Raw genomic sequence first — 27,987 nt, 5'->3', positions numbered from 1 at the left:
CTTTGTTACCAGGTAAGGGCCGGCCCAAGACATTTGGGTGCCTGAAAGCAACCTCAAGAGGGCAGCCGCCGCCGCCTCCTCCTCTCTCCTCCAGGGAAGATCCAACTCAGGAATAAGAGGCTGGGGAATAAAGATTTGCCCCCGCTGAAGATGCTGCGCCGCCCGAGGCCGCCGCCTCACCTGGCCTCTCAGGTGGGCCGGCCGAGAGTACAGCGGAACCTCGAGCTGCGCCCTCTAGAGGCAGCAAGCTGCCCCTGCAGCTGCTCCACCGGGCGTGGGAGAAACCAATTCATCGCAGAGGAGGGGGGGAGAGAAGGAAACCTGGCATATTTCCACAACGCCGCGCGGCCCTCATTTTATTCTGTTGTTTTAATACCGGGTTTATTTCAACGGGCGGCGAGGGGGTAAAAAAAGCTGGGCCACATTTGTGTGCGTGCGTATTTCCTTTACCGGGTTCACCCCCCCCGTGCGTCTTGGTACGCGCCACGCCTTTCTCCGGCTGGGAGGTGCGCGGGGCGGGGTCTGTGAGCGACGGGGCGGAGGGGCGGGGCTCCGGGCGGAAGCGCGTCGAGGGAGCCGGAGAGCGAGGTCTCGAGAAGCCCGGCCGGCAGCAGGGAGAGGAGAGGGAGAGAGCGGGAGCCAGAGAGCCATGGAGGCCCACCGCTGGCTGCCTCTGGAGGCCAATCCCGAGGTGAGGGAGCCGGGGGACCGGGAGCAAAGAGGGGGCCACGCACCCGGCGAGGCGTATATGCCGATATATATATGTGTGTGTATATATATATAAATATATATATATACCTACTAGACCAAATATATACCTACTAGACCAAACCAACAAAGATCTACTCACTCTTCACCTCAAACTACCTACGAAAGCATATATATATATATATATATATATATATATATATATATATATATTATGATGTTTATATATATTATTTTATATATATATATATATATATATATTATATAGAGAGAGGGGGGATGTAATGCACACAGACTTACATGAATATATACACACACATATTTATTTACATATATATAAAATATTATATATATATATATATATATATATATATATATAATTAGACAGAGGGATGTAATGCACACAGACTTACATGAATATATACACACACATATTTATTTACATCGACCCTGTTTCCCCGAAAATAAGACAGGGTCTTATATTAATTTTTGCTCCCAGAGATAACGCTAGGTCTTATTTTCAGGGGATGTCTTATTTTTTCCATGAAGAAGAATACGGTACACATTTATTGTTGAACAAAAAAAAGAAGAAGGAAATTTATTACCTGTATACGGTACAATGCCTTACGGTAGCTTCGGGGGCCTTATATTATGGGGTGGCCTTATATTACAGCGAGAAGCAAAACTGGAAGTAGGTCTTATTTTGGGGGGATGTCTTACTTTTGGGAAAACAGGGTATATATGTACTCACGCACACATATACGCACATATATGTATCTACATAACACACAATATATTTATATTAATGCACACACATATATGTGCACACACTCACATATTTATTGACACCTGTATATACGTATATTTGTACACACACACATATGCACACATATATGTATCTACGTAACACAATATATTTATATTAATGCACACACATATATATGTACACTCATATTTATTGACATCTGTATATAAGTATATTTGTACACACACGCACATATACACATATATATATGTACGTAACACACAATATATTTATATTAATGCACACACATATATGTGCACACACTCACATATTTATTGACACCTGTATATAAATATATGCACACGCGTGTACACATATATATGTAATAGATATTTATATTAATGCATACATATGTGCATACTCACGTATTTATATACATCTATATATTAGTATATTTATGCACACAAGTATAAATATAGGCATGCATGCACATATATATTTATACACACATATATATGCTTGCACAAACATCTATCCATATACCTATATGTATACATGTGCATACCGTATATACAATTATATATATTCAGTTTATATGTACACACACACATGCATATAGATAAACAGCTTCATTTTATATATTTAAGTTTGGGGTGGTGGCAGTGGCAGTAGGAGTCAATTCAGAGTTTGTTTTGGGATTGAGGGGAAGGTGGTTGGGAGAGAAATGACAAAAAAGGGGGGCAGTTGTTTGTTTACTTGCTTGCTTATTAAACCTATATACCACCTTCTATCCGGCGATCACAGGGTGGTCTACAGTATAGAAACTCAATATGTATAATGTAAGGATGACAGCATGAAAGACAATGAAAGGGGGGGGGGACTGGGATGAGGAGGTTATGCATAGGGGAGCATGAGCTGTTGGGGATTTCAGGAGGGTGGGGAATGAGCTAAAGTATTTCCAGTTTAAGTTTTACTGCTTAGTGACCGATTAGAACTAAATCACTTTTTTTCTTCCTGGTTTTTTTTTCAGGTCACAAACCAGGTGAGCATATTTTTATTTATTTGTTAAGATAACAATTTGCTTGTTTTATTCTTGGGTTTTGCACCTCTTCTGTTCCCATAACCTTTTGGCTGTGATGTGTATATTCCTCCTTTATTCTGTCTCTGAGTGCATGGATGTGTGTCTGTGTATTGTACACCCACCCACAGGCTCTCTCTCATCCGTCAGCTGAGGATAACACTTGGGCATCTGATGAAGTAAGCTCTGGTCCATGAAAGCTTATGCTGCAATAAATCTGTTGGTCTTTCAGGGTGCTGCAATACATGTTTGCATTTGTTGCAAGAAATTGACTGGCTGCCTTCCCTGTTTTAAGGCCAGGGAGTTTCCCATTCTCCTTCAAGGCCCTGCACAGTCACCACAAAAAATTATACCCCGGCCGCCTCCTTGCAGCCTACTCATTTCGTTAGGGAAAGCATCTCCTTGTGGAGAATTTAAGTTTGGGAGAAAATAAACTCATGAATGTAAAAATGTATTTTATGGTTTTATAAACAGTGTTAGATAACAGTGTTCATCACTGTTTATCGCATGGTCTCATAATGTTTCTAAGTATAAGTATCTGTATCTTTAATCTTGTTAATCATAATTTGCAATGCTTAGAAACTTGATTCTCAAACATCACTGTTTCTATTAACACATTGTTTTGGTTCTATAACACTTGGTTTCCCTTACCATAGCTTCGTATCTTTTGCATCTTAACATGTCTTAAGCATTAATGGAATGGGGTATCATCTTCCTTTGCATATGTCAGCTACCCAGGACAGTTGACTATGCAGCTTCTGTATTTTGCCATACCTATCATAGTTCTTGCTCTCTCCTGTATAACTGGTCCTAGGTGACACCACAGGAAGGAAATGCACTTCCTGTATGCATAGGACAGTATCAGTTTTCTAGGAAAGGATAACAATTAAAAGTGATGGAGTTGATGTGGAAGGGTGACCTCCTTTTGAATATGTGTATAAAATATGACGAGTGACTTTTAAAAGTACAAACATATGTAAGTTACTAGTTAACCCCTTGTTTAGAGGATAGATAAAGGAAGAAGAAGAAGAAGAGTTTGGATTTGATATCCCGCCTTTCACTCCCTTTAAGGAGTCTCAAAGCGGCTAACATTCTCCTTTCCCTTCCTCCCCCACAACAAACACTCTGTGAGGTGAGTGGGGCTGAGAGACTTCACAGAAGTGTGACTGGCCCAAGGTCACCCAGCAGCTGCATGTGGAGGAGCGGAGACGCGAACCCGGTTCCCCAGATTAGGAGACTACCGCTCTTAACCACTACACCACACTGGCTCCCATCATGGCACTTTCTTGTACAAGATTCAGAATAAAGAATCTTAATTTATGTTGAATCTGAGCTGGATATGTGGAGGAAGAGGTTTGTGGTGTTTGTGAAAAATTGTAATCTGGTCTGCCTTATGAGGAACGGCTAAGGGAGCTGGGCATGTTTAGCCTGGAGAAGAGGAGGTTAAGGGGTGATATGATAACCATGTTCAAATATATAAAAGGATGTCACATAGAGGAGGGAGAAAGGTTGTTTTCTGCTGCTCCAGAGAAGCGGACACGGAGCAATGGTTCCAAACTACAAGAAAAAAGATTCCACCTAAACATTAGGAAGAACTTCCTGACAGTAAGAGCTGTTTGACAGTGGAATTTGCTGCCAAGGAGTGTGGTGGAGTCTCCTTCTTTGGAGGTCTTTAAGCAGAGGCTTGACAACCATATGTCAGGAGTGCTCTGATGGTGTTTCCTGCTTGGCAGGGGGTTGGACTCGATGGCCCTTGTGGTCTCTCCCAACTCTAGGATTCTATGATTCTATGGTCTTTCGAATGTGACGCATTAGGCTTTTGCCGATGTTGCTCAACAGCCTCCCTGAGAAGACGAGACAGGTTAATTGCTTATTGCTTGGGTGGTAACGCAATCTTTCACAGCAGATGAGTTTTCTGGCATGCTCAGAAGCTAGTGCATCAGCACATATGGTTCATGAAGGAATTTCCCTTTAGGCCTATGTGACAGATAAGTACTAGTACAGTAACTCTTGCTCAAGCCATCCCTGTAAAATTCAGTAAATGCAGTTCTTACCTTTACCTCCTCACAATCTTTTTTTCTGGAGAAGGCTTATTCAGCCTTGTAATTACACAGTCGCCTGACCTTATGGCAAGCAAGCAATGGCTCCAAGTCGTGCATATTTTCTCCTGCTCGGCATACTCTGGAGGGGGAGGTACAGCAACATATTATGGCAGCTGCTGTTTCTTCTCCTCTCCATGTCCACAGTGCTAAGATTCAGGCAGGGAGGAGTGTCAAGCGACAGTTGCCATGTCACTGCATTCATTTTGCCACCTTTAAACTTTGTGGTGGAAGTCCGCGTCGCGTGAGTGTGAGATGAACTGATTCCATAGCACGGTGCTGGGTTTCCCCAGCTGGGAAAAGTCAGTGCTGGGTTTTGGCAGAGTATATGGAAGACTGAAAGAAGATAAACTTGCAGAGTAAGTGGCACAGAGACCCCGCCCTGAAAAGCCGGCATTGTAAATGCATTATCTACTAGATAAATGCTGTTTGCGTGGGATCAGATTGAGTTCAGCAGGTTCATTAATGTGGCACACAAGTTAAAGGTCTCCTGAATTCTAGTGGACCGGCTTGTACCATTGGTAACTAGATTTTGACAACCAAGTATAAGTCTTCTGTATCCATGTTCATGCACAGGTGCTGTTTAATTTCAAGCTCTGCATAATCAGTGGTTTATGCAGAGAAGTGCACTGCTTCAGATTTTTGCAACCCTATCTAAGGCCTTTTCCTGGGTGGCAATTTATGATTAGTGAAGCATTTGAGAATTACATGCTGCAGGTCCCCTAGTGTGTTTTGTGGCAGTAGAAACACCATGGGTTCTGTCTCCTTACCTGAGCCTCTTCCATCAATTGTTCTATGTAGTTTATCTCCTCAGTTCTGTTATAACTCAAGTAGGGATCGGAGAAGCAAGTGATGGCTGTGACCAAGTACAGTTAACACATTTTAAAATCCAGGCACAGGTCAGGATAAGGATTAAGGGGTTAAGCCAGAGGCTATGTGGGAAATGTGGGGGTCACCTATGTGAACAGTTATTCTCTTGTGCATCTGTATTGATTAGTGTAAGAGAACTTGCAGATGAGTCTCTGAAGATAAAATTGGTTATCCTCAAGTGTGTTGCTTTCTAATTTCTGGAGAGAGCAGTGGGAAATGAAATTAGGAATAGCATAGTTTGAAGGTTGCTTCTTTGCGATACTGGGTGGGTGGCGCCCAAAGGCTGTGGAACCCTTGAATTTCTTACTTTGAGCAGAAGATTGCCTTGCCACATCACAAACCGCTTATATAAAAGTCCTCCGAGTTTGAAAAGTTACTTTAAAATGCAGAGATGGGTGGATGTAGGAATCACAGTTTGAGAATCACAAGCCACAGGCAACCTTAAATTTGCAAAACTGATTGCATTGCCCCCTAGATCTCAGCTACACTTAAGTTCCAGAAGCAAAACCATTTTTCCTTGAGATTTGAAGAATTCGGTTTCTTAATAATATATAACTTAACATTGCTGTTTATTACTACCATCCTCTGTCAGTTGTGCTGTCTATGTTGAACCATACTGAAAGATGCAAAATACAGTGGTGCCTCGCAAGACGAAATTAATTCGTTCAGCGAGTTTTTTCGTCTTGCGATTTTTTCGTCTTGCGAAGCACGGATTTTGGAAAAGCTTCAAAAATCACCAAAGTCTTCAAAAACCTCAAAAAAGGCTACCACACCACGTGCTATGAGTTGCTCCTCGAAGTGAATGCACGGTTTTAAGAAAAAGGAAACAAACTTGGAAGACAAAGGAAACAAACTTGCAAGACGTTTCCATCTTGCGAAGCAAGCCCATAGGGAAATCCGTCTTGCAAAGCAGCTCAAAAAACGAAAAACTCTTTCGTTTTGCGAGTTTTTCGTCTTTCGAGGCATTCGTCTTGCGAGGTACCACTGTATTACCTTTTTTTTTTTTGGAAAGAATTTTTTTTACAGTACCCTGTGTGAAGGCTATACTTATTGATAAATGCTTAATGTGTATCTCTCTTTTCCTAGTTTCTCAAACAGCTAGGGATACATTCCAGCTGGCAATTTGTGGATGTTTACGGCATGGAACCAGAACTCCTTAGCATGGTGCCAAGACCTGTTTGTGCCATCCTTCTCCTCTTTCCAGTAACAGAAAAGGTAATTCTTACTTATCTTCAACACAGTTATCTTCCCGATGAAGTACTTTAACTTTGGTGTCTTACAAATGACCTAAGGAAAGCAGGCTTTGGTAGGTTCAGATCTTGGTCAGACTAGAACAAAGCTATGGTTCATACATGCTCACTCCCATTTTTCTCTTCTTCACCTTGTTTGGGTGAAGAGACACTAGCTTCTTTTCTTTTTGAAAAAAATATATTTTTAATTAAGAATTTCAACCCAATAATTTTAACAAAGATACATCATCCACATTATCCCCCCTCTCCCCCCGACAGAAATCCACCCTCCCTCAGCTCCTTTCTCTGGTTTTTCTCATATTTTTATTTGCATGTTGTCGAATTGTAAAGATCCTGAGTTTGTCTATCTATATATTACCAATAAAGATTTTGTGAGTGTTTATTCAAAACCTGCCAAAGAGTTCAGTTCATTTTGTTGTTTCTTCAAATATTTTATAAAAGGTTCCCATTCATCTTTAAAGTCAGTTATCCTTGTCACATAGTTTGTATGTCAGTTTTGCCAATTCCGCATAGTCCATCAGTTTTTCTGGCCACAGTTCTTTCGTCGGGATTTCTTCATTCTTCCATCCTTGTGCTATTAAGACTCTTGCCGCCGTTGTCACATACATAAAAAGATTTTTTAGTTTCTTTGGCAGGTCTTTCCCCACAATCCCTAACAAAAAAGCTTCAGGTTTTTCCACAACTGTTAAATGAAACATTTTCACTTGTGGGGTGCCTCAGGGTTCTGTCCTCTCCCCCATGCTTTTCAACATCTACATGCAGCCGCTGGGAGGGATCATCAGGAGGTTTGGGCTGGGTGTTCATCAGTATGCAGATGATACCCAGCTCTACCTCTCTTTTAAATCAGAACCAGTGAAGGCGGTGAAGGTCCTGTGTGAGTGTCTGGAAGCGGTTGGAGGATGGATGGCGGCTAACAGATTGAGGTTGAATCCTGACAAGACAGAAGTACTGTTTTTGGGGGACAGGAGGCGGCAGGTGTGGAGGATTCCCTGGTCCTGAATGGGGTAACTGTGCCCCTGAAGGACCAGGTGCGCAGCCTGGGAGTCATTTTGGACTCACAGCTGTCCATGGAGGCACAGGTCAAATCTGTATCCAGGGCAGCTGTTTACCAGCTCCATCTGGTACGTAGGCTGAGACCCTATCTGCCTGCAGACTGTCTCGCCAGAGTGGTACATGCTCTGGTTATCTCCCGCTTGGACTACTGCAATGCGCTCTACGTGGGGCTACCTTTGAAGGTGACCCGGAAACTACAACTAATCCAGAATGCGGCAGCTAGACTGGTGACTGGGAGCGGCCGCCGAGACCATATAACACCGGTCTTGAAAGACCTACATTGGCTCCCAGTACGTTTCCGAGCACAATTCAAAGTGTTGGTGCTGACCTTTAAAGCCCTAAATGGCCTCGGTCCAGTATATCTGAAGGAGCGTCTCCTCCCCCATCGTTCTGCCCGGACACTGAGGTCCAGCTCCAAGGGCCTTCTGGCGGTTCCCTCACTGCGAGAGGCTAAGTTACAGGGAACCAGGCAGAGGGCCTTCTCGGTAGTGGCGCCCGCCCTGTGGAATGCCCTCCCATCAGATGTCAAAGCGATAAACAACTACCTGACATTCAGAAGACATCTGAAGGCAGCCCTGTTCAGGGAAGTTTTTAATATGTGACATTTTAGTGTATTTTCATCTCTGTTGGAAGCCGCCCAGAGTGGCTGGGGAAACCCAGCCAGATGGGCAGGGTACAAATAATAAATTATTATTATTATTATTATTTCTTTAACTCATTATATATCATTTCCCAGAACATTTTAACTTTACTGCAATCCCACCACATATGATAAAACGTCCCTTCTTTTTCCTTGCATTTCCAACATAGGTTTGAGCCCGTTTTATACATTTTCCCTAATTGTACTGGTGGTATGTACCATCTATACATCATTTTCATGTAGTTTTCTTTCAGTAAAGAACAATCTGTAAATTTTAGGTCAATTTTCCATAACCTTTCCCAGTCTTCCAACATAATATTGTGGCCTATGTCGTGCGCCTATTTAATCATAACTGCTTTCACCTCTGTGTCTTTGGTCTCCCATTCTAACAAGATACTGTATGCACCTTTCAACAGTTTTACTTTCCCTTCTACCACTTCTTTTTGAAATCTAGATGTTGTATAACTAAATCCTTTCTTGTTGTCTTCTTTGTATGTTTCATATAATTGTTGATAATATAACCAACTATGAAAATGGTCTTTTATTTCTTCGTAGTCTCTTAATTTCCATTTCCCATCTTGATCCTTTAACAGATCAGTACAGTGGTACCTTGGGTTAAGTACTTAATTCGTTCTGGAGGTCTGTTCTTAACCTGAAACTGTTCTTAACCTGAAGCACCACTTTAGCTAATGGGGCCTCCTGCTGCTGCTGTGCCACCGGAGCACGATTTCTGTTCTTATCCTGAAGCAAAGTTCTTAACCTGAGGTACTATTTCTCGGTTAGCGGAGTCTGTAACCTGAAGCGTGTGTAACCTGAAGCGTATGTAACCTGAGGTACCACTGTATATGTAAGCCGCTTTCCTTTCTTTCCAAGTGGTTTGAGCAGCAAAGCTTCGTGTGGTGATCCTTTAATTGCAGGAGGAGGATCTGGTCCTCCAGTTCTTCCTGTTTCCCTTGAACCCCTTCCACAATTCTCTTCATCCCTTTTTGTTCTTCTCTTAGTTCTCCTACCTTGTCTCTAACTTTTTCCAGTTTCTAATTTATTAACCTTGTCTCCCAGCATCCCAAATTGCTCTTTCAAAACTCTGTTTGGGTTTTCAATATCCTTGCGTACTTGTTCAATCAGCGTTTGATTGGATCGAGTAAATTCCTGCATTGATTGAACCATTTCTTTCCTGAATTCAGAAAGTTGCAGAGCCATCTCCCCTTTCTCTCCAACCTCTGCTTTTCCACTAGCCCTTCTGCTGGCTGCCGCAGCTGCAGCTGCTCCCCTCCTAGTTGTTACTGTACCCTCCTTGCCCACCATTTCTTATCAGTTGGTTCCCAGTGTTATTTGAGATGTTCAGGGTCACACCTGCTAGCGCAGTTCCCTCCAACCCTGAGACTTTCCCCCCTCCCAGCTTCCTTACAGTTTCACTTTCCCTCTTATCTGCCTCCTCCCTCCAGACAACAACAAAACTTATAATCATATAACAAAAGGAATGCACAAACCAAAAGGAAAAAAAGAAATAAAAACTTCCAATATAACAGGGGACATAAAATATACAATTAAAAGGGTATCAAATAAAAAAGACAGAAGAAAGTAAAAAATAATTTTAAAATCCAGAATACAGACAAAAGGAAAAATTAAATCAGTTCAGCTCTAAATTGGTGTCTTTAAGAAACTAAAATGTTCTTTAATTTGTACTTATCTGCTTGTAATTGTCTGTATTGGCTTACAGTAGTTCCAAAGTTTATGTCTCCATATTATTTGCTGTTTGTAATTCCATGGCAAGTTGTCTTATTATTTAATTCAGTAAAGTGCTGGAGATTGAATCAACAGGTCCTTCTTGGCAGGCTCTTTCAGTCACTTGGGGTGTAGAAATTAGTTCAGAAGCTGTTCCAGGCTCTTTCCCACTTTCTGGGGTTTCCCCAGATGTGCTAGGAGTTCCCTACTGGCTTCCTTTATTTGCTTTCTTTCCCCCTTCCTTTTTCAGCTCTGCCAGTTTAAAAGATCTGCTCCAATTCCTCCAGCTGTCGGTAGATTTTTTACTTTATAATCCAACAGATAACTTGATGCAGTTACTGTATATATCCTTTGAATGTAACCATTCAGCTAGTCAGAGTAAAATGTATCCATTCTCCATTGCTGTAGTCAGTCTCTATATCCCATTCACAAAAACGTTCCTTTGCAGAGTTGACCCACAGAAATCGGAGACTTCTTAAGCCTCAGTTTCTCATGACACTTGAACTTGTTTAAGGGTTTCTCCCAAGTCAGGATTTGATCCTGTACCCTCAATCTCAGTAGACCAAAATACTCCTAAAGCAGGGACCTACAGCCTGCCCAATTTGTCTCACCAGGTCATTGTGCCAAAATTGCTCACCTGCCATCATATGTCAGCCCCTGTCAGAGTGACTTGTTGGGGAACGAAGGACCTGGAATATGCCCCGTCAGGTGGGAACGATTCCCTACCTCTGTCTTAAAGCTTATGGCAGGTCTGCAAAGTGATAATGTGGAGCAGGAGGAAATAGTTTACACCTGCAGTCCTTTACTTTTCCCGATAAACCCTTCCTGGGTATGCAGAATATATTTAGCCACACATTTGCAAATGAATCCAAAAAAATAGTAGCAACCGGCCATGTAATCTAAGGGAACCATTTTTTATTTGATTGCCTGAACAATAGAGGGGTTTTCATATAGTTGACTTGGTCATCTGGAAGCCATGGATGTTTACAAGCCTGCATTGATCAAGTTCTCACAGTACAGTCAAACCTCAGTTTTCGAACGTTTTCAGATGTGCCTCAGAAGTTGAACGGCTTCTGAGGCGCATTTCTCAATTTCTCCCATTCAACTTGCTGACAGCCCTTTGGTCCTCAGTTTTCAAATGTTTCGGAAGTCGAATGGACTTCCGGAACAGATTAAGTTCGAAAACCGAGGTTCCACTGTACTTTAAACTTCGTTTTTGCATTCTCAACCACAGCCTCTTTGGAAAACATAATTCTTCAGGGGAGAAAAAACTGGATATTTAATTTTGTTGGCCACCAGTGTAGACACTGTTCATATAGCAAGCAGTTCAGGCCAAAACCTGTACTAACCTGTTGGGCCTCCTATTAGCAACTGCAGTGTTGAGTTGCTTAATTGTTTAAATTTAAAAATGTTCTGATCTTCTAAAATGAAGTTCCCTAGTAATTGAGAACAGGATAATTACTTTTTAAAGTAGCAGGAAGCAGGTATTCTTAGAAGAAAAATAGGCAAATATCTCTTCTAAGGTCATGCTTGTTGCTCAGTGTGTATATTTATTTAACAACAAGCTATGTGGTTTTCCGCAAAACAACTGTGTTTGTTGCTATGAAAACCTAAGCTGCTTTAATTTACTAACATTACAGTTCTAACCTTGGACCAAGCCACATTTAATTCTGCAGGGCTTTCCTCTGAGGAGACGTGGCTAGGATCACACTTGAAATACTACTTTTTCCTGGTTTTTGTGACCAGGTTAGCCAGAGGTTTGTTTCAGCATGAGCCAGGCCTTTGCAACAGTCCAAGTTGTAGTGTATCTCAGTTGCTGAAATCCGGGAAAGGTTTAAATATGTTTGGAAATATGTACAATAGGCTTGTTTGTTTGTTTTAGGATATTCTAATGATTTATATTTCTTGAGTTAGCTTCGTTGGGAACAAAGGTTAAAACATTTGTCAACTGAAGAGATTGCAGGTAGATTTATAACAGAATGTGCTATATAATAGACACAACTAGCTGTCATGTGCTTTGAAGATTATTCAACCAATGAAAGAACTCGGTATAATAGTGTATAGACTTTAAGCATAAGCTAGCAGATGTGAAAACTGGCAAGGTTTAGTTTGCTTCAGTTGACAGTAGTTAGCTTTAGCTTGTGGTGTGCTCTTTGTAAAAGAGGATCGTGAATTTGCCATGGTGAAGATGGTGAACTAGCCATGCTAAGAGCATAAATTGATACATGAGAGTAAAACAGTCAGTTGGACAATCTGTAATGTTTAGAAAGCTTACTCCAGCTTACTAGTGGCAGTATCTCAAAGCAAGAACAAACTTTATTTTTAGGTTGTATTGCTTCTTTTTGGCCAGGACTGCTTATGTTATAGAATTATTTTTTAAAAAAACAGAATTGGGAAAAAGCAAATTGTGACGTGTTTTTTATTCTTGCCTTCTAGTATGAAACATTCCGAACAGAAGAGGAAGCAAAAATAAAAGCTCAGGGACAAGAAGTAAAACCATCAGTGTATTTCATGAAGCAAACAATCAGCAACGCCTGTGGAACTATTGGGCTTATTCACGCTATTGCAAACAACAGGGATAAAATTAACTTTGGTAAATTACTTCATTTCTACTATGGTGCCTCTTAATGGTTTGAAGGGTAGGGGGCGCTCCTGAACTGCTTATTGCTTATACTGAACTGCAGAAAACTTAGAAATAAGCAAAAGTTGGCTGAAATGTTCTTGGAAAACAATTGCCACAATATGAATAGCTGCAGCGGAATAAAATACATAGCAAATTAAGCATGGATTTTTAAGATTAATGTTGTCCTCAGTTCTTAACAGGTACTGTAATTATTTATGTTGTCACTTCATGTGAAATAAATAAGATGTGATAAGTTTAGCAATCCTTTTTGTCGTAGAGTTCAAAGTAACATATTTTAAAATTCATGTTCTTTTATTTGTTCTAGAAACTGACTCCTCACTAAAGAAGTTCCTAGATGACTCTATGCCCATGAGTCCTGAAGAGAGGGCCAAATATCTAGAAACTTACGAAGTCAGTATCATTCCTTAATATAAATTTGGGAAATGGGAGTATTTTGCTTTTAGGCCTATGTATGTCAAGCCAGATTGCACAGGCTTTGGGTGGGGCAATCAATGCAGGGCTTTTGGTTCATTTTTACTAGGGAAGTTTAAGAACTACATGGGACGCAGGTGGCTCTGTGGGTTAAACCACAGAGCCTAGGGCTTTCCGATCAGAAGGTCGGCGGTTTCAATCCCCACGACAGGGTGATCTTCCATTGCTCGATCCCTGCTCCTGCCAACCTAGCAGTTCGAAAGCACGTCAAAGTGCAAGTAAATAAATAGGTACCGCTCCGGCGGAAAAGTAAACAGCGTTTCCGTGTGCTGCTCTGGTTCACCAGAAGCGGCTTAGTCATGCTGGCCACATGACCTGGAAGCTGTACGCCGGCTCCCTCAGCCAATAAAGCGAGATGAACACCGCAACCCCAGAGTCGTCCGCGTCTGGACCTAATGGTCAGGGGTCCCTTTACCTTTACCTAAGAACTACATACAGTGGTGCCTCGCAAGACGAAATTAATCCGTTCCGCGAGTCTCTTCGTCTTGCGGTTTTTTCATCTTCCGAAGCACGGCTATTAGCGGCTTAGCGGCTATTAACGGCTTAGTGGCTATTAACGGCTTAGCGGCTTTAAGAAAAAGGAAACAAACTCGCAAGAACTCGCAAGACGTTTTGTCTTGCGAAGCAAGCCCATAGGGAAATTCGTCTTGCGGAACGACTCAAAAAAACGGAAAACTCTTTCGTCTTGCGCGTTTTTCGTCTTGTGAGGCATTCGTCTTGCGAGGTACCACTGTACATTTGGCTGAATTTCTCTCTCTCTCTCTCTCTCTCTGTGTGTGTGTGTGTGTGTGTGTACACACACACACATAGGCACCGACTCCATGGGGCCTGAGGGGGCCTGAGCCCCCTCAAGAATTCGTTGGGGGGGGCTCTGCCCCCCCCCAATAATTTAGGAAAATTATTAGTTATATTATGCTTTGTAAAATCACAAAATTATGTTGGTATTTTTTATTTTCCTTGTTTGATGATAGTTACCTTTTAAAATACATTCAGTAATGAGTTAAAACAAAGCCACTCCCGATCTAGAGAGGGGGTGGGGTTGCGGGCTCTCGACCCATCAACAATCTCGCGGGGCTGGTGTCAGCCCCGCGAGAAGCGGGGATTCCCCCTAGCTCATTAATATTCACCGCCCACGGCGGCAGCCAATCGGCTGCCGCAAAGGGCGGGCCCTCACAGGTTCACTTAAGGTCGGGGCAGCCCGGGGCTCGCCCCTTTCGTTCCTCCAGCAGCAGTGGTTTGGAGGTCTTGGGCCCCCCCAATATTTTTTATAAGTCGGTATGGGCCCCCGCCCCCCCAATATTTTTTATAAGTCGGCGCCCCTGCACACACACACACACACACACACACACACACACTGCCCTTTGTTGCTTGAAAGACAGTATCAGTGGAATAAAATGAAAGGCAGCATTATAGAAGCATTCAAATATTTACACTTGGACTGCTCACCCATATGCCTGAGTTCAGAGACACAACTTCACTTGCCAAAAGCCTCTCAAGGTGCACCCCATTCCCACCCAATCTGGCTGACCACAAGGCCCAGGCTGGAAGATGTGGGAAGAGATGCTCCTTCAAATGGTTTGGTTTGATGTTGTTAAGGGCTTTATATATTAATGCATGCCAGCAGCTCAAATTTGGTCCTGTAACAGATAAGGTGCCCGTGCAGCATCAGTGTGATAATGAGAGATCCCTGATCCAGTCCCTTGCTGCTTGCAAACAAGGTTTCAGGCACCTGTACAACCTTGTTTGATGAAGATGGTTTGGATAGATGTTGGCTTACTAGTGGCATCACAGCCAGTAGGCACAGTTGTGGGCTCTTAATCTGTGTTTTGTTGGTTTTGCTAGGAAACAACACCTGTACTCTAGCTGCTGTCTTGCCTGGAGCTCCTCCGTCTCACTATTCTGCAGTAAAGTCAGGGCCACACCAGCCATGCCAACTGGAAAATTCCCCATAGCATTCAAGTATCCCTTCATTTTCATAAGTCTCTTGCGGGCAGACCATCTTAATTTCCCCCCCAACCCTGGGATGGAGAGGGGGCAATGAGGTTCTCCCACCATCAGTCCAGACCTCATTACAACCTCAGTATCCTCCTACACTTCCCCTAAATGCTACTTGGGATCTGAAGGCACATGATTTCATTAAAAAAGCTGCTAGTATTTGGTTAAAGAGTTCAGAATGGTATTTTTATTTAGACAGTGGGAGGGAACTTAAAAATCTGGGTTTGGCACTTGCATTATTATAAATCACTGCATAATGTAAGATCTTGCCTATAAACTAATTGCCTTTTTATTATTTCAGGCTATCCGTGTCACTCATGAATCCAGTGCCCATGAAGGTCAGACTGAGGTATTGAACTTAATGTGTTTTCCCCCTGCATAAAATTTTGAGTAGGGATCTTTCTGTATGCAGTTTCTAACAATTTGGGAGGGGGGGGAGTTCTCTCTTTTCTGTAAAAAAAAATTCTACTAGGTTGCTAAAAACCGGAAAAAGTGGTATCTATCCTGCAGGGAAGTAGCAAGCGTCCATATGGATGTATGAAATATATAAAGTTACAAATATAATGTTTCACTGGTAGCTGTTATATTATACTGGCTCATAGTTGTAAAGAGGCAGTGCTTAGGTCGATGTCAGTTCATCCATTAATTTTTTGGGTAAAAAGCCACATCTGCCACCAGTATGGTAAGGATAATACTAGTTGTGTTTTATTATATGGGATTTTTTTTTTTAATGAGGCCTCATATCTGAAGAACCAAATGCTTGGGGAAAGTGCTATATGAATATTAACAGGAAGCTTTTTATTTAATATTGTAAAGGCATGGACAATCATTTTCTTACCATAGGGACATTGTCTTCTTCCTACCCTTCCTCCTCAGTTCACACCAGCACATACATGATGAGCACATTGTGAGCACATTTAATGCTAAAAGGCACTCTTCTCTTCTCTAATCTAATCCGATCCCATGTGGTGAGACAGCTGTGGTTATAGGCTGGTGGCTGGGGTTTTGTTTTTTTTAAAAAAAGACCCATCTTGTACAATCAATGATAAAATTGAAATGCTTCTATTTTTTAGTTGATTTCAGCAGCATTTAGCCTTGTCTTTAATTCTGGATCGTGTCCATTAGCCATCACAAATGGCAAAGTATCAATAGGTGAAGGTTTAGGCAGGATACATACTATGAAACTGGTGTCCCACCTGTGTGTGCCACATTCTCCTTCCTGGGCTCTTTGGGATAGGGCTGAGGCAAAAGAAATCCTGAGAGCATTGGCGTGTTCATGTGTTCTCCAGCTCACGATGCTTTGCCTTGCAATGGTTAAGCTTTCCTCATGAGCGTTTGGCTACTAGATTTTGGTCTCCCCTTCAGTGGATCCTTTCCAAAACTTTGTGCATCTTGTGCACCAAAGGCCCACGACAGGCAAAATGGATACTTTAGTATTTTGTATTTAAAGATAACATGTAACATTTAAGTTACAATAATAAATTATTATTATTATATGTAGCGCATTAGGCCATCCAAAGCATGGCTGCATACTTTGTCTCATATCATTCATATAGCGTAATAACGGAATGAAATAAATTTCAGCGTATGCAGCCAGGTTTACTAAATGCAGGGGAAACCAACAATTTCTGTGTTGATTTTATTTTAGCGTTATTTGCCTATGCATTGTGAAAAGATGCAATTAAGCACAAGGCCTGCTTACAGATATGTTTGAGCAATGATGGGGAGGGAAAGTTAAAAATTGTATCTGGCAGGCTGTAGGATGGTTTAGTGCTGTTTACTAAACACTGAAATGCTTCAGTTATTCCCCATTTTGGCTTCACTTGCAACAGGTTAAATGAATCATTATGGTGAAAACCTTGGCCAGAGGCGTAGCCATGCTGGTTTTTGTAGCAAAAACAATCAAGGAGTGTTGTGGGCACAGTAAAGACTAATAAATATTAAATGGGCTGGAGTGCCCAAAATCTTATGCTGTAATTATTTGTCAGTCCTTAAAGTGTCACAGGACTTAGTAGCCTGGCCTGTACATCACATGAAACTAAAACTTGGTTTGGGGTGAATGCACAGGTTCTTGAAGATGAGCTTGCATCGGCCTTGTTCCTCCCTGGTCCTTTTGGCTGCCGTGCCAAGCTAAGGTGTCGCTTGACTTAATGTTTCATTTGACCCGGGCCTGTGGTTTAGCGCTCTCCAGACTAACCACAAGCTGTGTGAACCAGCCACTAACTAAAATGGGCTGGGTGCCTGAACTTATGAGTTTTTGAGTAGGGAAAGCCTCGTTTTATTACTGGCTTACACTGTTTGTGTTACAAGGGTGTAGAGAGCAAACTTGTGCTGCGTAACCTCTAGGTGGGGATATAATACTCTGTGCTAAAATATGAAATTCTATTTGCCAGATGCCAGATACATTTGCTAAATGTATACAAGTTGCTTTCTGGGGTGGATGTGCATGACTGGGAAAATTCAAAGCATATTTTCATTGGGCTATATATATATATATACAGTGTGTGTGTGTGTGTGTGTGTGTGTGTGTGTATGTCCTAAATTTAGTTAGGAATCATTACAAAAAATCTCAACTAGAAACTGTGACAGAGAGTTTACTTATTGCATTGTATTTGAAATAGGCCCGAGGGATTACTGTAATAGCCGTGCTACAATGACTATTTGTACGCTGGTACTGAAAATATGCTATGCTAGCATTAAACAATGATCCACTGGTATGGATGTTTAGAACACATTTAGTGCTGCTGTTAAAATTGCTTCCTAATTTTGGATGGTAGTAATGCCAATGGTTTTAACTGTGCTTGTAGTAAGCTGTGTGATCATGTGGTTCCTTCCCCACATCTTCCTGTGCAGCATGGATTCTGCTCAGTTCACATGTAACATTAAGCCGAATCATGAATATATGTGAATTTTAGGCATGTGGGCACTCACTGTACTAATCACAGCTGCTTTGCTCCACCGCCAATTACTGTGTTGCCACCCATGGCTGACTTCCAGTTTTCATAGCTTGTTTTGATGGAAGCAAAGAATCTTTAAGGTGCAAATTAATATTTTGTATATCCCTGCTGTGCTCCGTAGGGCTGGGCAATATTTTGGTTTTTAACACTGTGATATATCACCAGCTAAACTTTGTGTTATATTGACATATCATGGTGTCTGAAGTAAACATGGAACTGTGTAGAGGCTCAGTCTGGGAAATCTTGAACTGCTATTTCCAAAACACTTCTTCTAACATGCTCAGATGTATGACTCTTTTCTGTTGCTTTTGCGCACTCATCTTTTGAAGTTGTGATTCTAGGAGTGCAAAGTTAATCTTCATGATTTCCTCGTAAAACAAAAAACACACAAAAATAGATTGGCATAAGTTCAAAGAACAGCAGGTCCTTTGTTTGTAAGGTGAAATTGCATCCAAAAACTTGTAGTTAGCAGTTTCCTATTTTCCAAGGATAGCTCAGATAATCCATTTCTGCTCTAAATACAGAATTGCAGTCTGCATTGTGTATAATGTTCACCTCCTTGCCTGCAGATTAGACTACATTACACATCCAAATGGAATATGTGCTTTCCTCTGAGTATTTGACGTGAGGCAAGAACTTCCTAGGTGAACTTTTCCACAGTTTGCTATATTTTTTGCTTTGGGAATCCCCATAGCTCAGTGGCCTAGCAATTTACTTTGCCTGCAGAAGATGCAAGGTTGAATCTGCAGCATCTGGGAAAACCTGACAGCTGCTGCCGGTCAGTGTAGACAGTTCTGAGCTTGATGGGCAAAACTGTCTGACTGGTTCCTTAGGATTTCTAGGAATGACAATTAGTTCATTACCAGAAATATTAAGCAATTCTGGTTGGTGGAACATACAAAAAATGGGTGCTTGCTATGTACAGTGTTACCTTGGGTTACAAACACTTCGGGTTACAAACTCCGCTAACCTGGAAGTAGTACCTCAGGTTACAAACTTTGCCCCTGGATGAGAACGGAAATCACGTGTTGGCGGTGAGGCGGCAGCAGGAGGCCCCATTAGCGAAAGCATGCCTCGGGTTAAGAACGGACCTCCGGAACGAATTAAGTTTGTAACCCAAGGTACCACTGCACATCGAATATGTCTTAAAGTGAAGAGAACAGATTTCTGTGGCAGTTCCCTACAGATAAATTTAATGAATGTGCGTAACTTAGGGATGAAGCATGCTGCTATGAACTTGCCTGCTGCAGGTTCATTCATACATAAACAAACATCTGAAGAAGGCTATGCATACCTACAAGTGTGCAATACACCGATATAATTGGCCCCACTCACATATTCTTTGTGTAATATGCTGTTCACTTCTACTTTTGCAGGTGGGTCAAAGCTCCCCCCCCCCAATAAATCTCTCAAGCAATAAGATGTCTGAGAGACAGAATGTTAACAGGGGGAGCTTTTACTATAATTGTATCCACATACTAGAAAAGGTTGATTTGTTGACATTCTGCCTGCCACACAACTGTTAAAGCCACAAGAGCCCCACTGTCTCTCAGTGCCTACCCTAAACCTTGCAAGGGACTCAAGTTTCATAAGTTGTAAGCTATTTATGCTATGGTAATGTTTTCATCAATTGATCTGAGACCGGCAATGCTGTATTCTGTGCAGGACCAGGCACAGTATCTTACATAGGTGGTGGTGCAAAAGGAGATTAAAAGACACCTACGATTTATAGCAAGCAAGGTTCAGATGCCCATGCTTGGATCAATTCAAGATTAAACTGTTATGAAGCATATTATAAAAGCATTTTTGTAGTTCTTATTTATACCTCATAACAGCATTGCTGTTCATCAGCGAAGGCCAGATGAACATTCTCTTCCTTTATTTTAACAGAAAGGAATGGAGTCTTTGATGTGAAAACCCATTTTAGTATTCATACCAGCAGCACAGCCCATGTAAAAGGATCCCTCTACTTTTCTGCCTTGGGTGCGGAAGCATTTAAGAGCCCCTTCTGCCCATGTTGCTGCTGTGATCGAAAATCCCAAAAGCAGCAGTTCCCTAAAAACAAGAAACTGAGTAATAGCTGTGGGCTATACTTCAGGTTTGTAGTATACAGACCACCTGCCCCAGCAACGTTGTACAGTATGGCTGTATTGGGCTTCATTCTAGAACTGATGTCAGCCTCGCTTTCTTAACCACAATACCCTGCTGCAACATGGATGATGTACTATAATGCTAGATTTAATTTTTATTTGCTGGCGTTTATTTATGTTTACAAACTGTGGAGGGGGAAAATACCTCTTTTTTGGCATGAAATTAAACCTCTGTTAGAAAGAATACAAACTCTGTTGCTACCTTTTGGTTTTCGGTGGACATGTCACTGTCGAGTCAGCTACGCTAAAATCATGGATTTTTCTTAGTTATCTTCTTTAGACAGTAGTCACTTCCATAGCAGAGGAGATGAAAAGAAAATGGCTTCAGAATGACCCACAAAGTCCATTCTCCAAATGTCTGGAAAAAGTCATTCCTGGGTCGTTTTGAGGCCATTTTCTGGTCTTCTGTTAGGTTTGTGTACTTTTTCTCTAGTACTTGTCAATCACAGCTCTGATGGCACTCATTGGAAGGGCAGGAGCAGGTGCATATATCTGAAAGCAATTGCTTCAAATGGCGGCTGCTTTCTAACTTTTATGTTCCGCACAAGCTAGAAACTTCCTTTTAAAAAGAAAAAGAAACATGTTAGAGTGTGGGGCTCCTGGCAGCCATGCAGATGTGTGTAGACCAGCCAGCAACACTTTGTATGTATAAACCTTGGATTAGTGGAAATTATATCCAGTGAATTGATGGCTAGGGGTCATCTAATAGTACAATTTATGCAGTTTAACTGAAATTTAACATTTTAAATTTTACATTCCCATTTTAAACCCTTAGCTTACAAGTATCAGTTTCTGCTACCTTACAAGTATAAAAGCCATGTGTTGGATGGATGGCCTTGTCTCCTGTCTTGATGGGACTCTTCATTGCTGATTTCCTGAAACTTGTTATTCAGAGCAAAGTACACATGCTGTAAAGTTATTTCCTGCCAAGTGTTAACCGAGCTAAGTTATTGCCTTGGCAAAGCTTGTTTTTATTGTGTTTCTAGGCAAGCAATTCATCCACCAGGAAAATGAAGCCAAACCTCCCTTCCCAAATAAGGCTTAGGTGTTCTGGAATGCAGAGCTAAATATGTTATCTAGCTTTGGCATTTCAATTATGAGAAAACTTTGGGCAACTCTTGAGTGATAGGTCTGCATTTTGCAACTCGCCCATCGGGCTGTCAGTGAAACTTTACTGGTTCCAAAAAGACGAATGTGCAGTGAACTGCCCATTAGAGCAGCCTTTTAATTTTAGGGCTCCTGAAGGACTTTAAGATGACAATAATTGTCTTTACTGCATTCCACTTGGCAGGTTGCAGGAGCAATGATTTACACGGGGGAAGGAGGTGTACAGGGATAAGTCTAGCATTCACACTCCCTTTAGCAATAGCTGTAGTATATAGTCTTCCAGTACTCAAATTACAGTTGTTTTTTTAAAGTGTGTGATTCCTTGACCAGATGGTACTCTCCTTGTTCTTCAACAGCTGTGTGAAAATTTTTTTTGCTAGTGTCAGTAACTCCTGTCGGAGCTGGAATTGACTAGTGCAGTGTTTCCCAACCTTGTGCCTCCAGCTGTTTTTGGACTACAATTCCCATCATCCCTTGCCACTGGTCTTGCTAGTCAGGGATGATGGGAGTTGTAGTTCAAAAACAGCTGGAGGCACAAGGTTGGGAAACACTGGACTAGTGGACTCATCCTTTTGAGAGAAGAGGATAAACTTGAACCCTTCTCCTTGACACGCTTATTTTCTACATGCTTTATGGGGAAAGTATTCAAATATATAATCCCGTTCCCAGGTGACTTATATTTGTAGAACACAGGGAAAGCTCTACTGCTTGATCCTGCTTGCTATATAAACTGGCCTTCACTAAACTCAATTTTACTTACTTATTTAAACAATCCATATACTGTTTAACTACAGTGTCTCCAAGCGGATTGCAAGGATGCAATACAAAAAAAGAAAAATCAGTTAAAACTATAAAATAAAACTTCAGTTAAAATACCTGCCGAAATAACAACAACAACAATCTGTAGGTGCCATTAAGTTCAGTAGGGAAGACACCTGCCCGTCCTCAAGTGGAAGGGACTTCTATAAAACTGGGACCACGGTACTGGACAGCCATAGGGGAACCATTAACAGGGACTGCCCCCAAAGACCTCCGTGATCAGGCAGGTCTTAAGGTGACCCTCAAGGCATTCTTTGGTCCATATTCTTCAGGGTCTTGTAAATTAATACAAGAAACTTCCTTGGAACCTGGCCTGGTAGGGTATGGGTTGCCTGTGCAAACTTTGGAGCACCAGAGGTATGTACTGGTGATCATCTGTCCCTATCAGCAGTCTAGCCACAGCTTTTTTCACCTGCTGTGATCAAGTCTTGAGGTTACCAGTGCATGGTTCCCTGTGGCCAGATTATCCCTTTCCAAGAACAGGTTTAGTGGCTGCAGCTGGTAAAAAGCATTCCTAGCCCCTGAGGCCACCTTGAGCTTCCAGTGACAAAGATGGATCCAGGAGCACCCCCAAAACTCCCAACCTGTTCTTTCAGAGGGATCACAGCCCTATCTAGAACAGGTAACTGATCAGTCTCCAGGACACCAGAACAACCAATTCACAGGGCCTCTGTCTTCCCAGGGTTCAGGCCTGGCTTCCCTGCCCCCATTTGGATCCCATCTTTTGTGATTTTCTCACTTAAAAACAAAAAAAGCAACTGATCCTTGAGCTTGTTTTATCAGGGAGACCAACTCACACCAAGTGTGCCCCAGGTAGCAGAGTCTGTTTGAAGGCTGCTAGTCTGCCTTTCCGGCCCTAGAGTGCCCATCTCATGAAGTGATGAACCACACTAGAGCTTTCTTATTTCTCTCCACCACCACCCCATGCCCTACCTACCGCCACATAACAGAATGATGGGAAGGTAACAGTCCCACAAGAATTTATCACACGGTGTCTGAAATTGCATTGGTAGGTGGTTTAGATGAGCCTTGATGTTATGAAAGATTAAGAGCAGCACGAACACATTTGCCATGGAAAAAAAGAACAGCACAGCAAACGTTTAGATCGTAACAGCTCTTAGATAGCACCAGTTAAATTTCTGTCCCTTCGTATGTGTGGGGCAGCTGTGGGGTCAGGTAGCTTCAGCTAATGCAAAATGCTGCAGCTAGACTAGTGCTAGGAGTAAACTACTGTCAACACTTGACACCGGTGTTCAAAAGACCTGCATGGTTTCTCATCTGCTACTGTGCCAGGTTCAGGGTTTCTGTATTGGCGTCCAAAGCCCTGAACAACTTGGACCCAGGGTACCTCAATGAATGTCTTAACCTGTATGTCCTAGGCCAACCCCTTAGATAATCTGGGGGAGTAGTATTAGTGGTCCCCTACGAACCAGAAGCTTGAGTCACGTCAGTGGGGAGTAATGTCTTCAGTGCTATGGGCCTCACTCTGTGGAACTCTCTCCCATTTGAAATCGGGCAGGCACCGTACCTGCAACGTTTCAGGCTCTTTTATTTCAGGAGACCTTTGCACCACGGACGCAAGTTCTGTTTTGTTCTGTGATCTTTTAAGTTGTGTTTCTAAATGTTGCTTACAGTGTGTTTTTAATTTTTTGTAAGCTGCTTTGAAACCCGGACAGGGTGAAAAGCGGGATATATTTTTTAAAATAACATGAGCAAAAACTGTACAGTGACCTCTAAAGCGGGTAAAGTTGTGTCTTCTTTTCTTTTCTTTTCAATATTTGTGTAGTCACCATCATCCTCACCACAGCCTGAGTTTAGCCACTGCAAAATGAAGGCTTCACCCTTGCGGCGCTCTGCTTCCTTGACCCTGATCAGATGCAATCATGTAGCCTCTGCAAAAGCCACAAGCCCTGTAAAGGCTACCAGTCCACCTGTCTCCCTCCAGCGCTGGCGGCCCACAATACCCCTATCATCTATTGGGCTCCATTCTTTTGTAAGTGTAGTCAATCTTCCATCTCTTCTCTGCGGCAGGCGCCCTCGACATTTAGGCTTAATGGCGGGACTCTTTGGCTCTGAATTCCCTTAGGGCTTTTTCCAGTAGACGAAGCATACTGTCTTTGATCCTCACCAGCAGACAAATAGCATTAGGAACGTCTACTTTCCCCCAAAGATTTTTCCCATCTTCCATCTGGTTTTTCTTATCTCATTGGTGCTTCGTTGGGTCTGCTAATTCTTAGTTCTGTGCCAAATCTGCTCCTATCACATCTGATTGAAAGTCTCTCTGCTTTTTTCCAGGGCCCAGTGCTCTGCGTGCTTTGCAATACTCTACAGCTCTTCCTGATCTAAATCTTTCATCAGAGATGTACAATATGGCTTAAATGTTGTATTGGCATCGCTGATTGTTTACATTTGCAGTAAATATATGTATATTCTGGTTAATTGTAAAAATCATCCAATATGATCTTGATCTTGGTTGATCTTGTTCCTTGCCTTTGTAAAAACAGGCATTTGAATTATACCAATGAACAAATATTTTTCTGCAACTTAAACAAGCAGTGCTTATCTTGTTTTCAAATTTCCCTTGTCTTTTTAATACTGTATTAAACTGCATTGTGTGTTCAAATTCTAATCTTTTTTACTTCTAGTTTGGGAGAGGCCTAGCTACCAGGAAGAGAGTCTGAACACTGTCTCTGTGGTACTGACAACATGAATAGGTTTTTAAATTTCTATTTAGATGCTAACCTTTGGCTTAAAAAAGAGAGCTTATATAAGCATTGAAATTTTGTATAAATAAAGGTGATGGGTGCTTATTGCTGTTACTTCCATATTAAAAAATTAATATAGACACTGATCTACATAAAACTAAAAATACCCTACTCTGGATAAATATGTTATGCTGTAACAGTTGGTTTGATGGAGGATGTAAAATACCTCATAACCAACTCAGTAGCAGACTTTTGGATAAGTTAAAAGAGCAGTGATCTGAACTGATTAAGATGTATTGTAAAGAGTAAACAAATATGGACCACGTAGACTCTTTTTTTAAAATCATCAAAGAAGGCAGTTGTCAAGAGATATGCAATACTTCCAGAAATTGAATTAACCAGACCCAAATTCTCATAACAAGAAGTGGGATAAGGGAATGCATCAATCTTACTCTTTCTATACAACAGAAACTCCTCTTTGGAACCATGCATAGACTACTAAGTGCTAACCAGAAGACAAACTTCTAAAAAATCAATATGTCAGTGGTATCTTTCAGCTCAAAGATTAAGCAGGATATACAAGAGCAATAGCACTCCACAGCATCTTGACCAAACGAGATGGAGGCAGGAGGGAGAAGGATGTTCATTCATTGTGGAAACTCTTTTCCTTTGGCTGCATGCTAGTACTCATCCATGTAGTTTGTTGGAAAGCTTGCTAATTCTGTAAGACACTGAATACTTTAGCACCAGGAACATTTAACAATGGACAGTGAATGGTCTTCTGTGATCAGCTGGAAGCACAATGATAACTGACGGAGCTGTTTCCCCCACAGTCCTGTCTTTGTTACATTTAAAGAGGTCCGCAGGAACCTGGGAACTCTGTTCAAACAGGGTTTGCGTTCTTTGCATCTACATGATGCATGGTGTGAATGAATCGATTTATTTCAGTCACTGGCCAGAGTGCAGCAATGGTGTCACTCTGAAATGAAAAAGTGCAGCAGCTGATCACCGCTACAAAAGTTTGTCTAGGTGCAATGTCAGTTTGAACACATCAACAACTTTCTTTGCATCTCTGTGCAAACTCATTGCCGTGAGTGAACACTTGCTGTAGGGGACAACAGGAGAGTCACGGGGAAGGCGTGAGAATACAGTGGTTTGGAATTTGTCATTACAATTCTTAGGAATAACTGAGTGGGCAAATGCCATCAGTTTTAGAAAAACGGCTGCTATAGAAGCACTTACTGTCTAGTTAGAAACTGCTGTTCTTGTCCACACCGACACTAACTTCTGGAAAAGCTGGTAGAGCTATATGTTTCATCTTCACACAACTTTCAGGCCTGCTTTGTGTTAACATATTTGTATACCTTTTTCTGAAAGTGACATGAATGTGGGACCGAAAATCTGTGACAATGAAAATTTAAGATCTGAAGGAGACCTTGAACTAAGAAATGCTTTTGAATGTCCTCTAAGACTAAAACTGATAGGGTCTAGAAGAAACCTCTGCAAGTCCCCAATGTGATACTTCATCAAAGGCACAAAGGTTACATGCCCCTGTGTAAGTAATACAGTGGTACCTCGAGTTACATATGCTTCAGGTTACAGACGCTTCAGGTTACAGTGGTGCCCCACAAGACGAATGCCTCGCAAGACGGAAAACTCGCTAGACGAAAGAGTTTTCCGTTTTGGAGGTGCTTCGCAAAACGAATTTCCTATGGGCTTGCTTCGCAAGACGAAAATGTCTTGCGAGTTCCTGCGGGGTTTTTTTCCTCCCCCCCCCTTTTCTAAGCCGCTTATCCGCTAAGCCGCTAAAAGCCGCTAAGCTGCTAATAGTGCTAATCCGCTAAGCCGTCAATGGGCTTGCTTCGCAAGACGAAAAAACCGCTAGACGAAGAGAATCGCGGAACAGATACTTTTCGTCTTGCGAGGCACCACTGTACAGACTCCACTAACCCAAAAATAGTACCTCGGGTTAAGAACTTTGCTTCAGGATGAGAACAGAAATCATGTGGCGGCAGTGCAAGGCCCCATTAGCTAAAGTTGTGCTTCAGGTCAAGAACAGTTTCAGGTTAAGAACGGACCTCCGGAACAAATTAAGTACTTAACCCGAGGTACCACTGAGTGCTAAGTACACGGCAAACTGCTTTGAGTCTTGAGGCACAACTGACCCCAATATAATATTGACTTCTGGGGAAAACATCTTGAGACTATACTCCTGACAGCATCCCCCTATTTTTCCACAATGGAAGTCGCTACAATCTCAAAATTACAAGTTTGTTATAAGATTGGCAATTATAAGTGGCCATGGGTGAAAAGTCAGCCAGACCATGTTTCATATCCATGCTTTTTCCACTTAACATTCAAAGCAGGCGTGGACATATCAGTCACATAGATAGCAATCAGTGGGTCATGTGAGTTTTTCTGTGCATTTCCTGCACACTTTGTGCAACTTTGTAAGCCACTATCGCATCTCCCCTTTAGTTGTGTCTTCCTCCCCCACAAAAATAGAGTTACAAACTATATATTTGCGCCTCTTTGCAGAAAAAGGTGTCCCATCCTTTGATTTTTTAATTCTCTTTTAACACTTTCACAACTCTTACACAAATCTTTCATCTCTACAAGGAGCTGCTGTTCCAATCTAGAAATGAATGTCTCTAGCCTGGACACTTGTGCTATTATATCTGCAAATGACACTGTCATAACATTACATTAGGTTTGTAGTGTTCTTAATGTGTGCCGTCGGCATGTTGTTGCAAAAGCTATGTACTTAACCCAGAGTTTTTGGCACTGAAATGCTTCTTGCATCAATGAGAACACTTGGAATACCTTTTGGCAGAAATGTGAGACTTATAAAAAATGGAGTTAATTTTAACCAGCTTCTGGAGCTGTTGCCACGAAGAACAGTGTATTTTGGATGTCTGTTAGACCAATACTTGGTGCATAGATGGAGTTAAATTACCGTGATATATTTGCT

General features: G+C 41.9%; 1 protein-coding gene across 2 annotated transcripts in view; it reads left to right on the top strand.

Moving 5' to 3' along the window:
* Positions 1–547: 547 nt before the first annotated feature.
* The window catches only part of UCHL3 (ubiquitin C-terminal hydrolase L3), a 31,101-nt gene continuing 3,661 nt past the window's right edge, over positions 548–27,987 (top strand). Inside the window, exons 1-7 of one of the 2 annotated variants that reach the window (XM_081858303.1) lie at positions 548–691; positions 2,484–2,495; positions 6,587–6,715; positions 12,605–12,761; positions 13,117–13,202; positions 15,580–15,627; positions 24,098–24,304. In XM_081858303.1, the coding sequence (XP_081714429.1) occupies positions 650–691; positions 2,484–2,495; positions 6,587–6,715; positions 12,605–12,761; positions 13,117–13,202; positions 15,580–15,627; positions 24,098–24,304 (681 nt within the window). In that variant the 5' untranslated portion in view covers positions 548–649. The remainder of the gene's footprint in view (positions 692–2,483; positions 2,496–6,586; positions 6,716–12,604; positions 12,762–13,116; positions 13,203–15,579; positions 15,628–24,097; positions 24,305–27,987) is intronic. The other variant, XM_081858304.1, reaches the window with a different exon arrangement.

This window comes from Podarcis erhardii (genome assembly GCF_964252035.2).
Source record: "Podarcis erhardii genome assembly, chromosome: 4".
NCBI classification, from domain to species: domain Eukaryota; kingdom Metazoa; phylum Chordata; class Lepidosauria; order Squamata; family Lacertidae; genus Podarcis; species Podarcis erhardii.
This window is presented reverse-complemented; position numbering and strand designations above follow the sequence as displayed.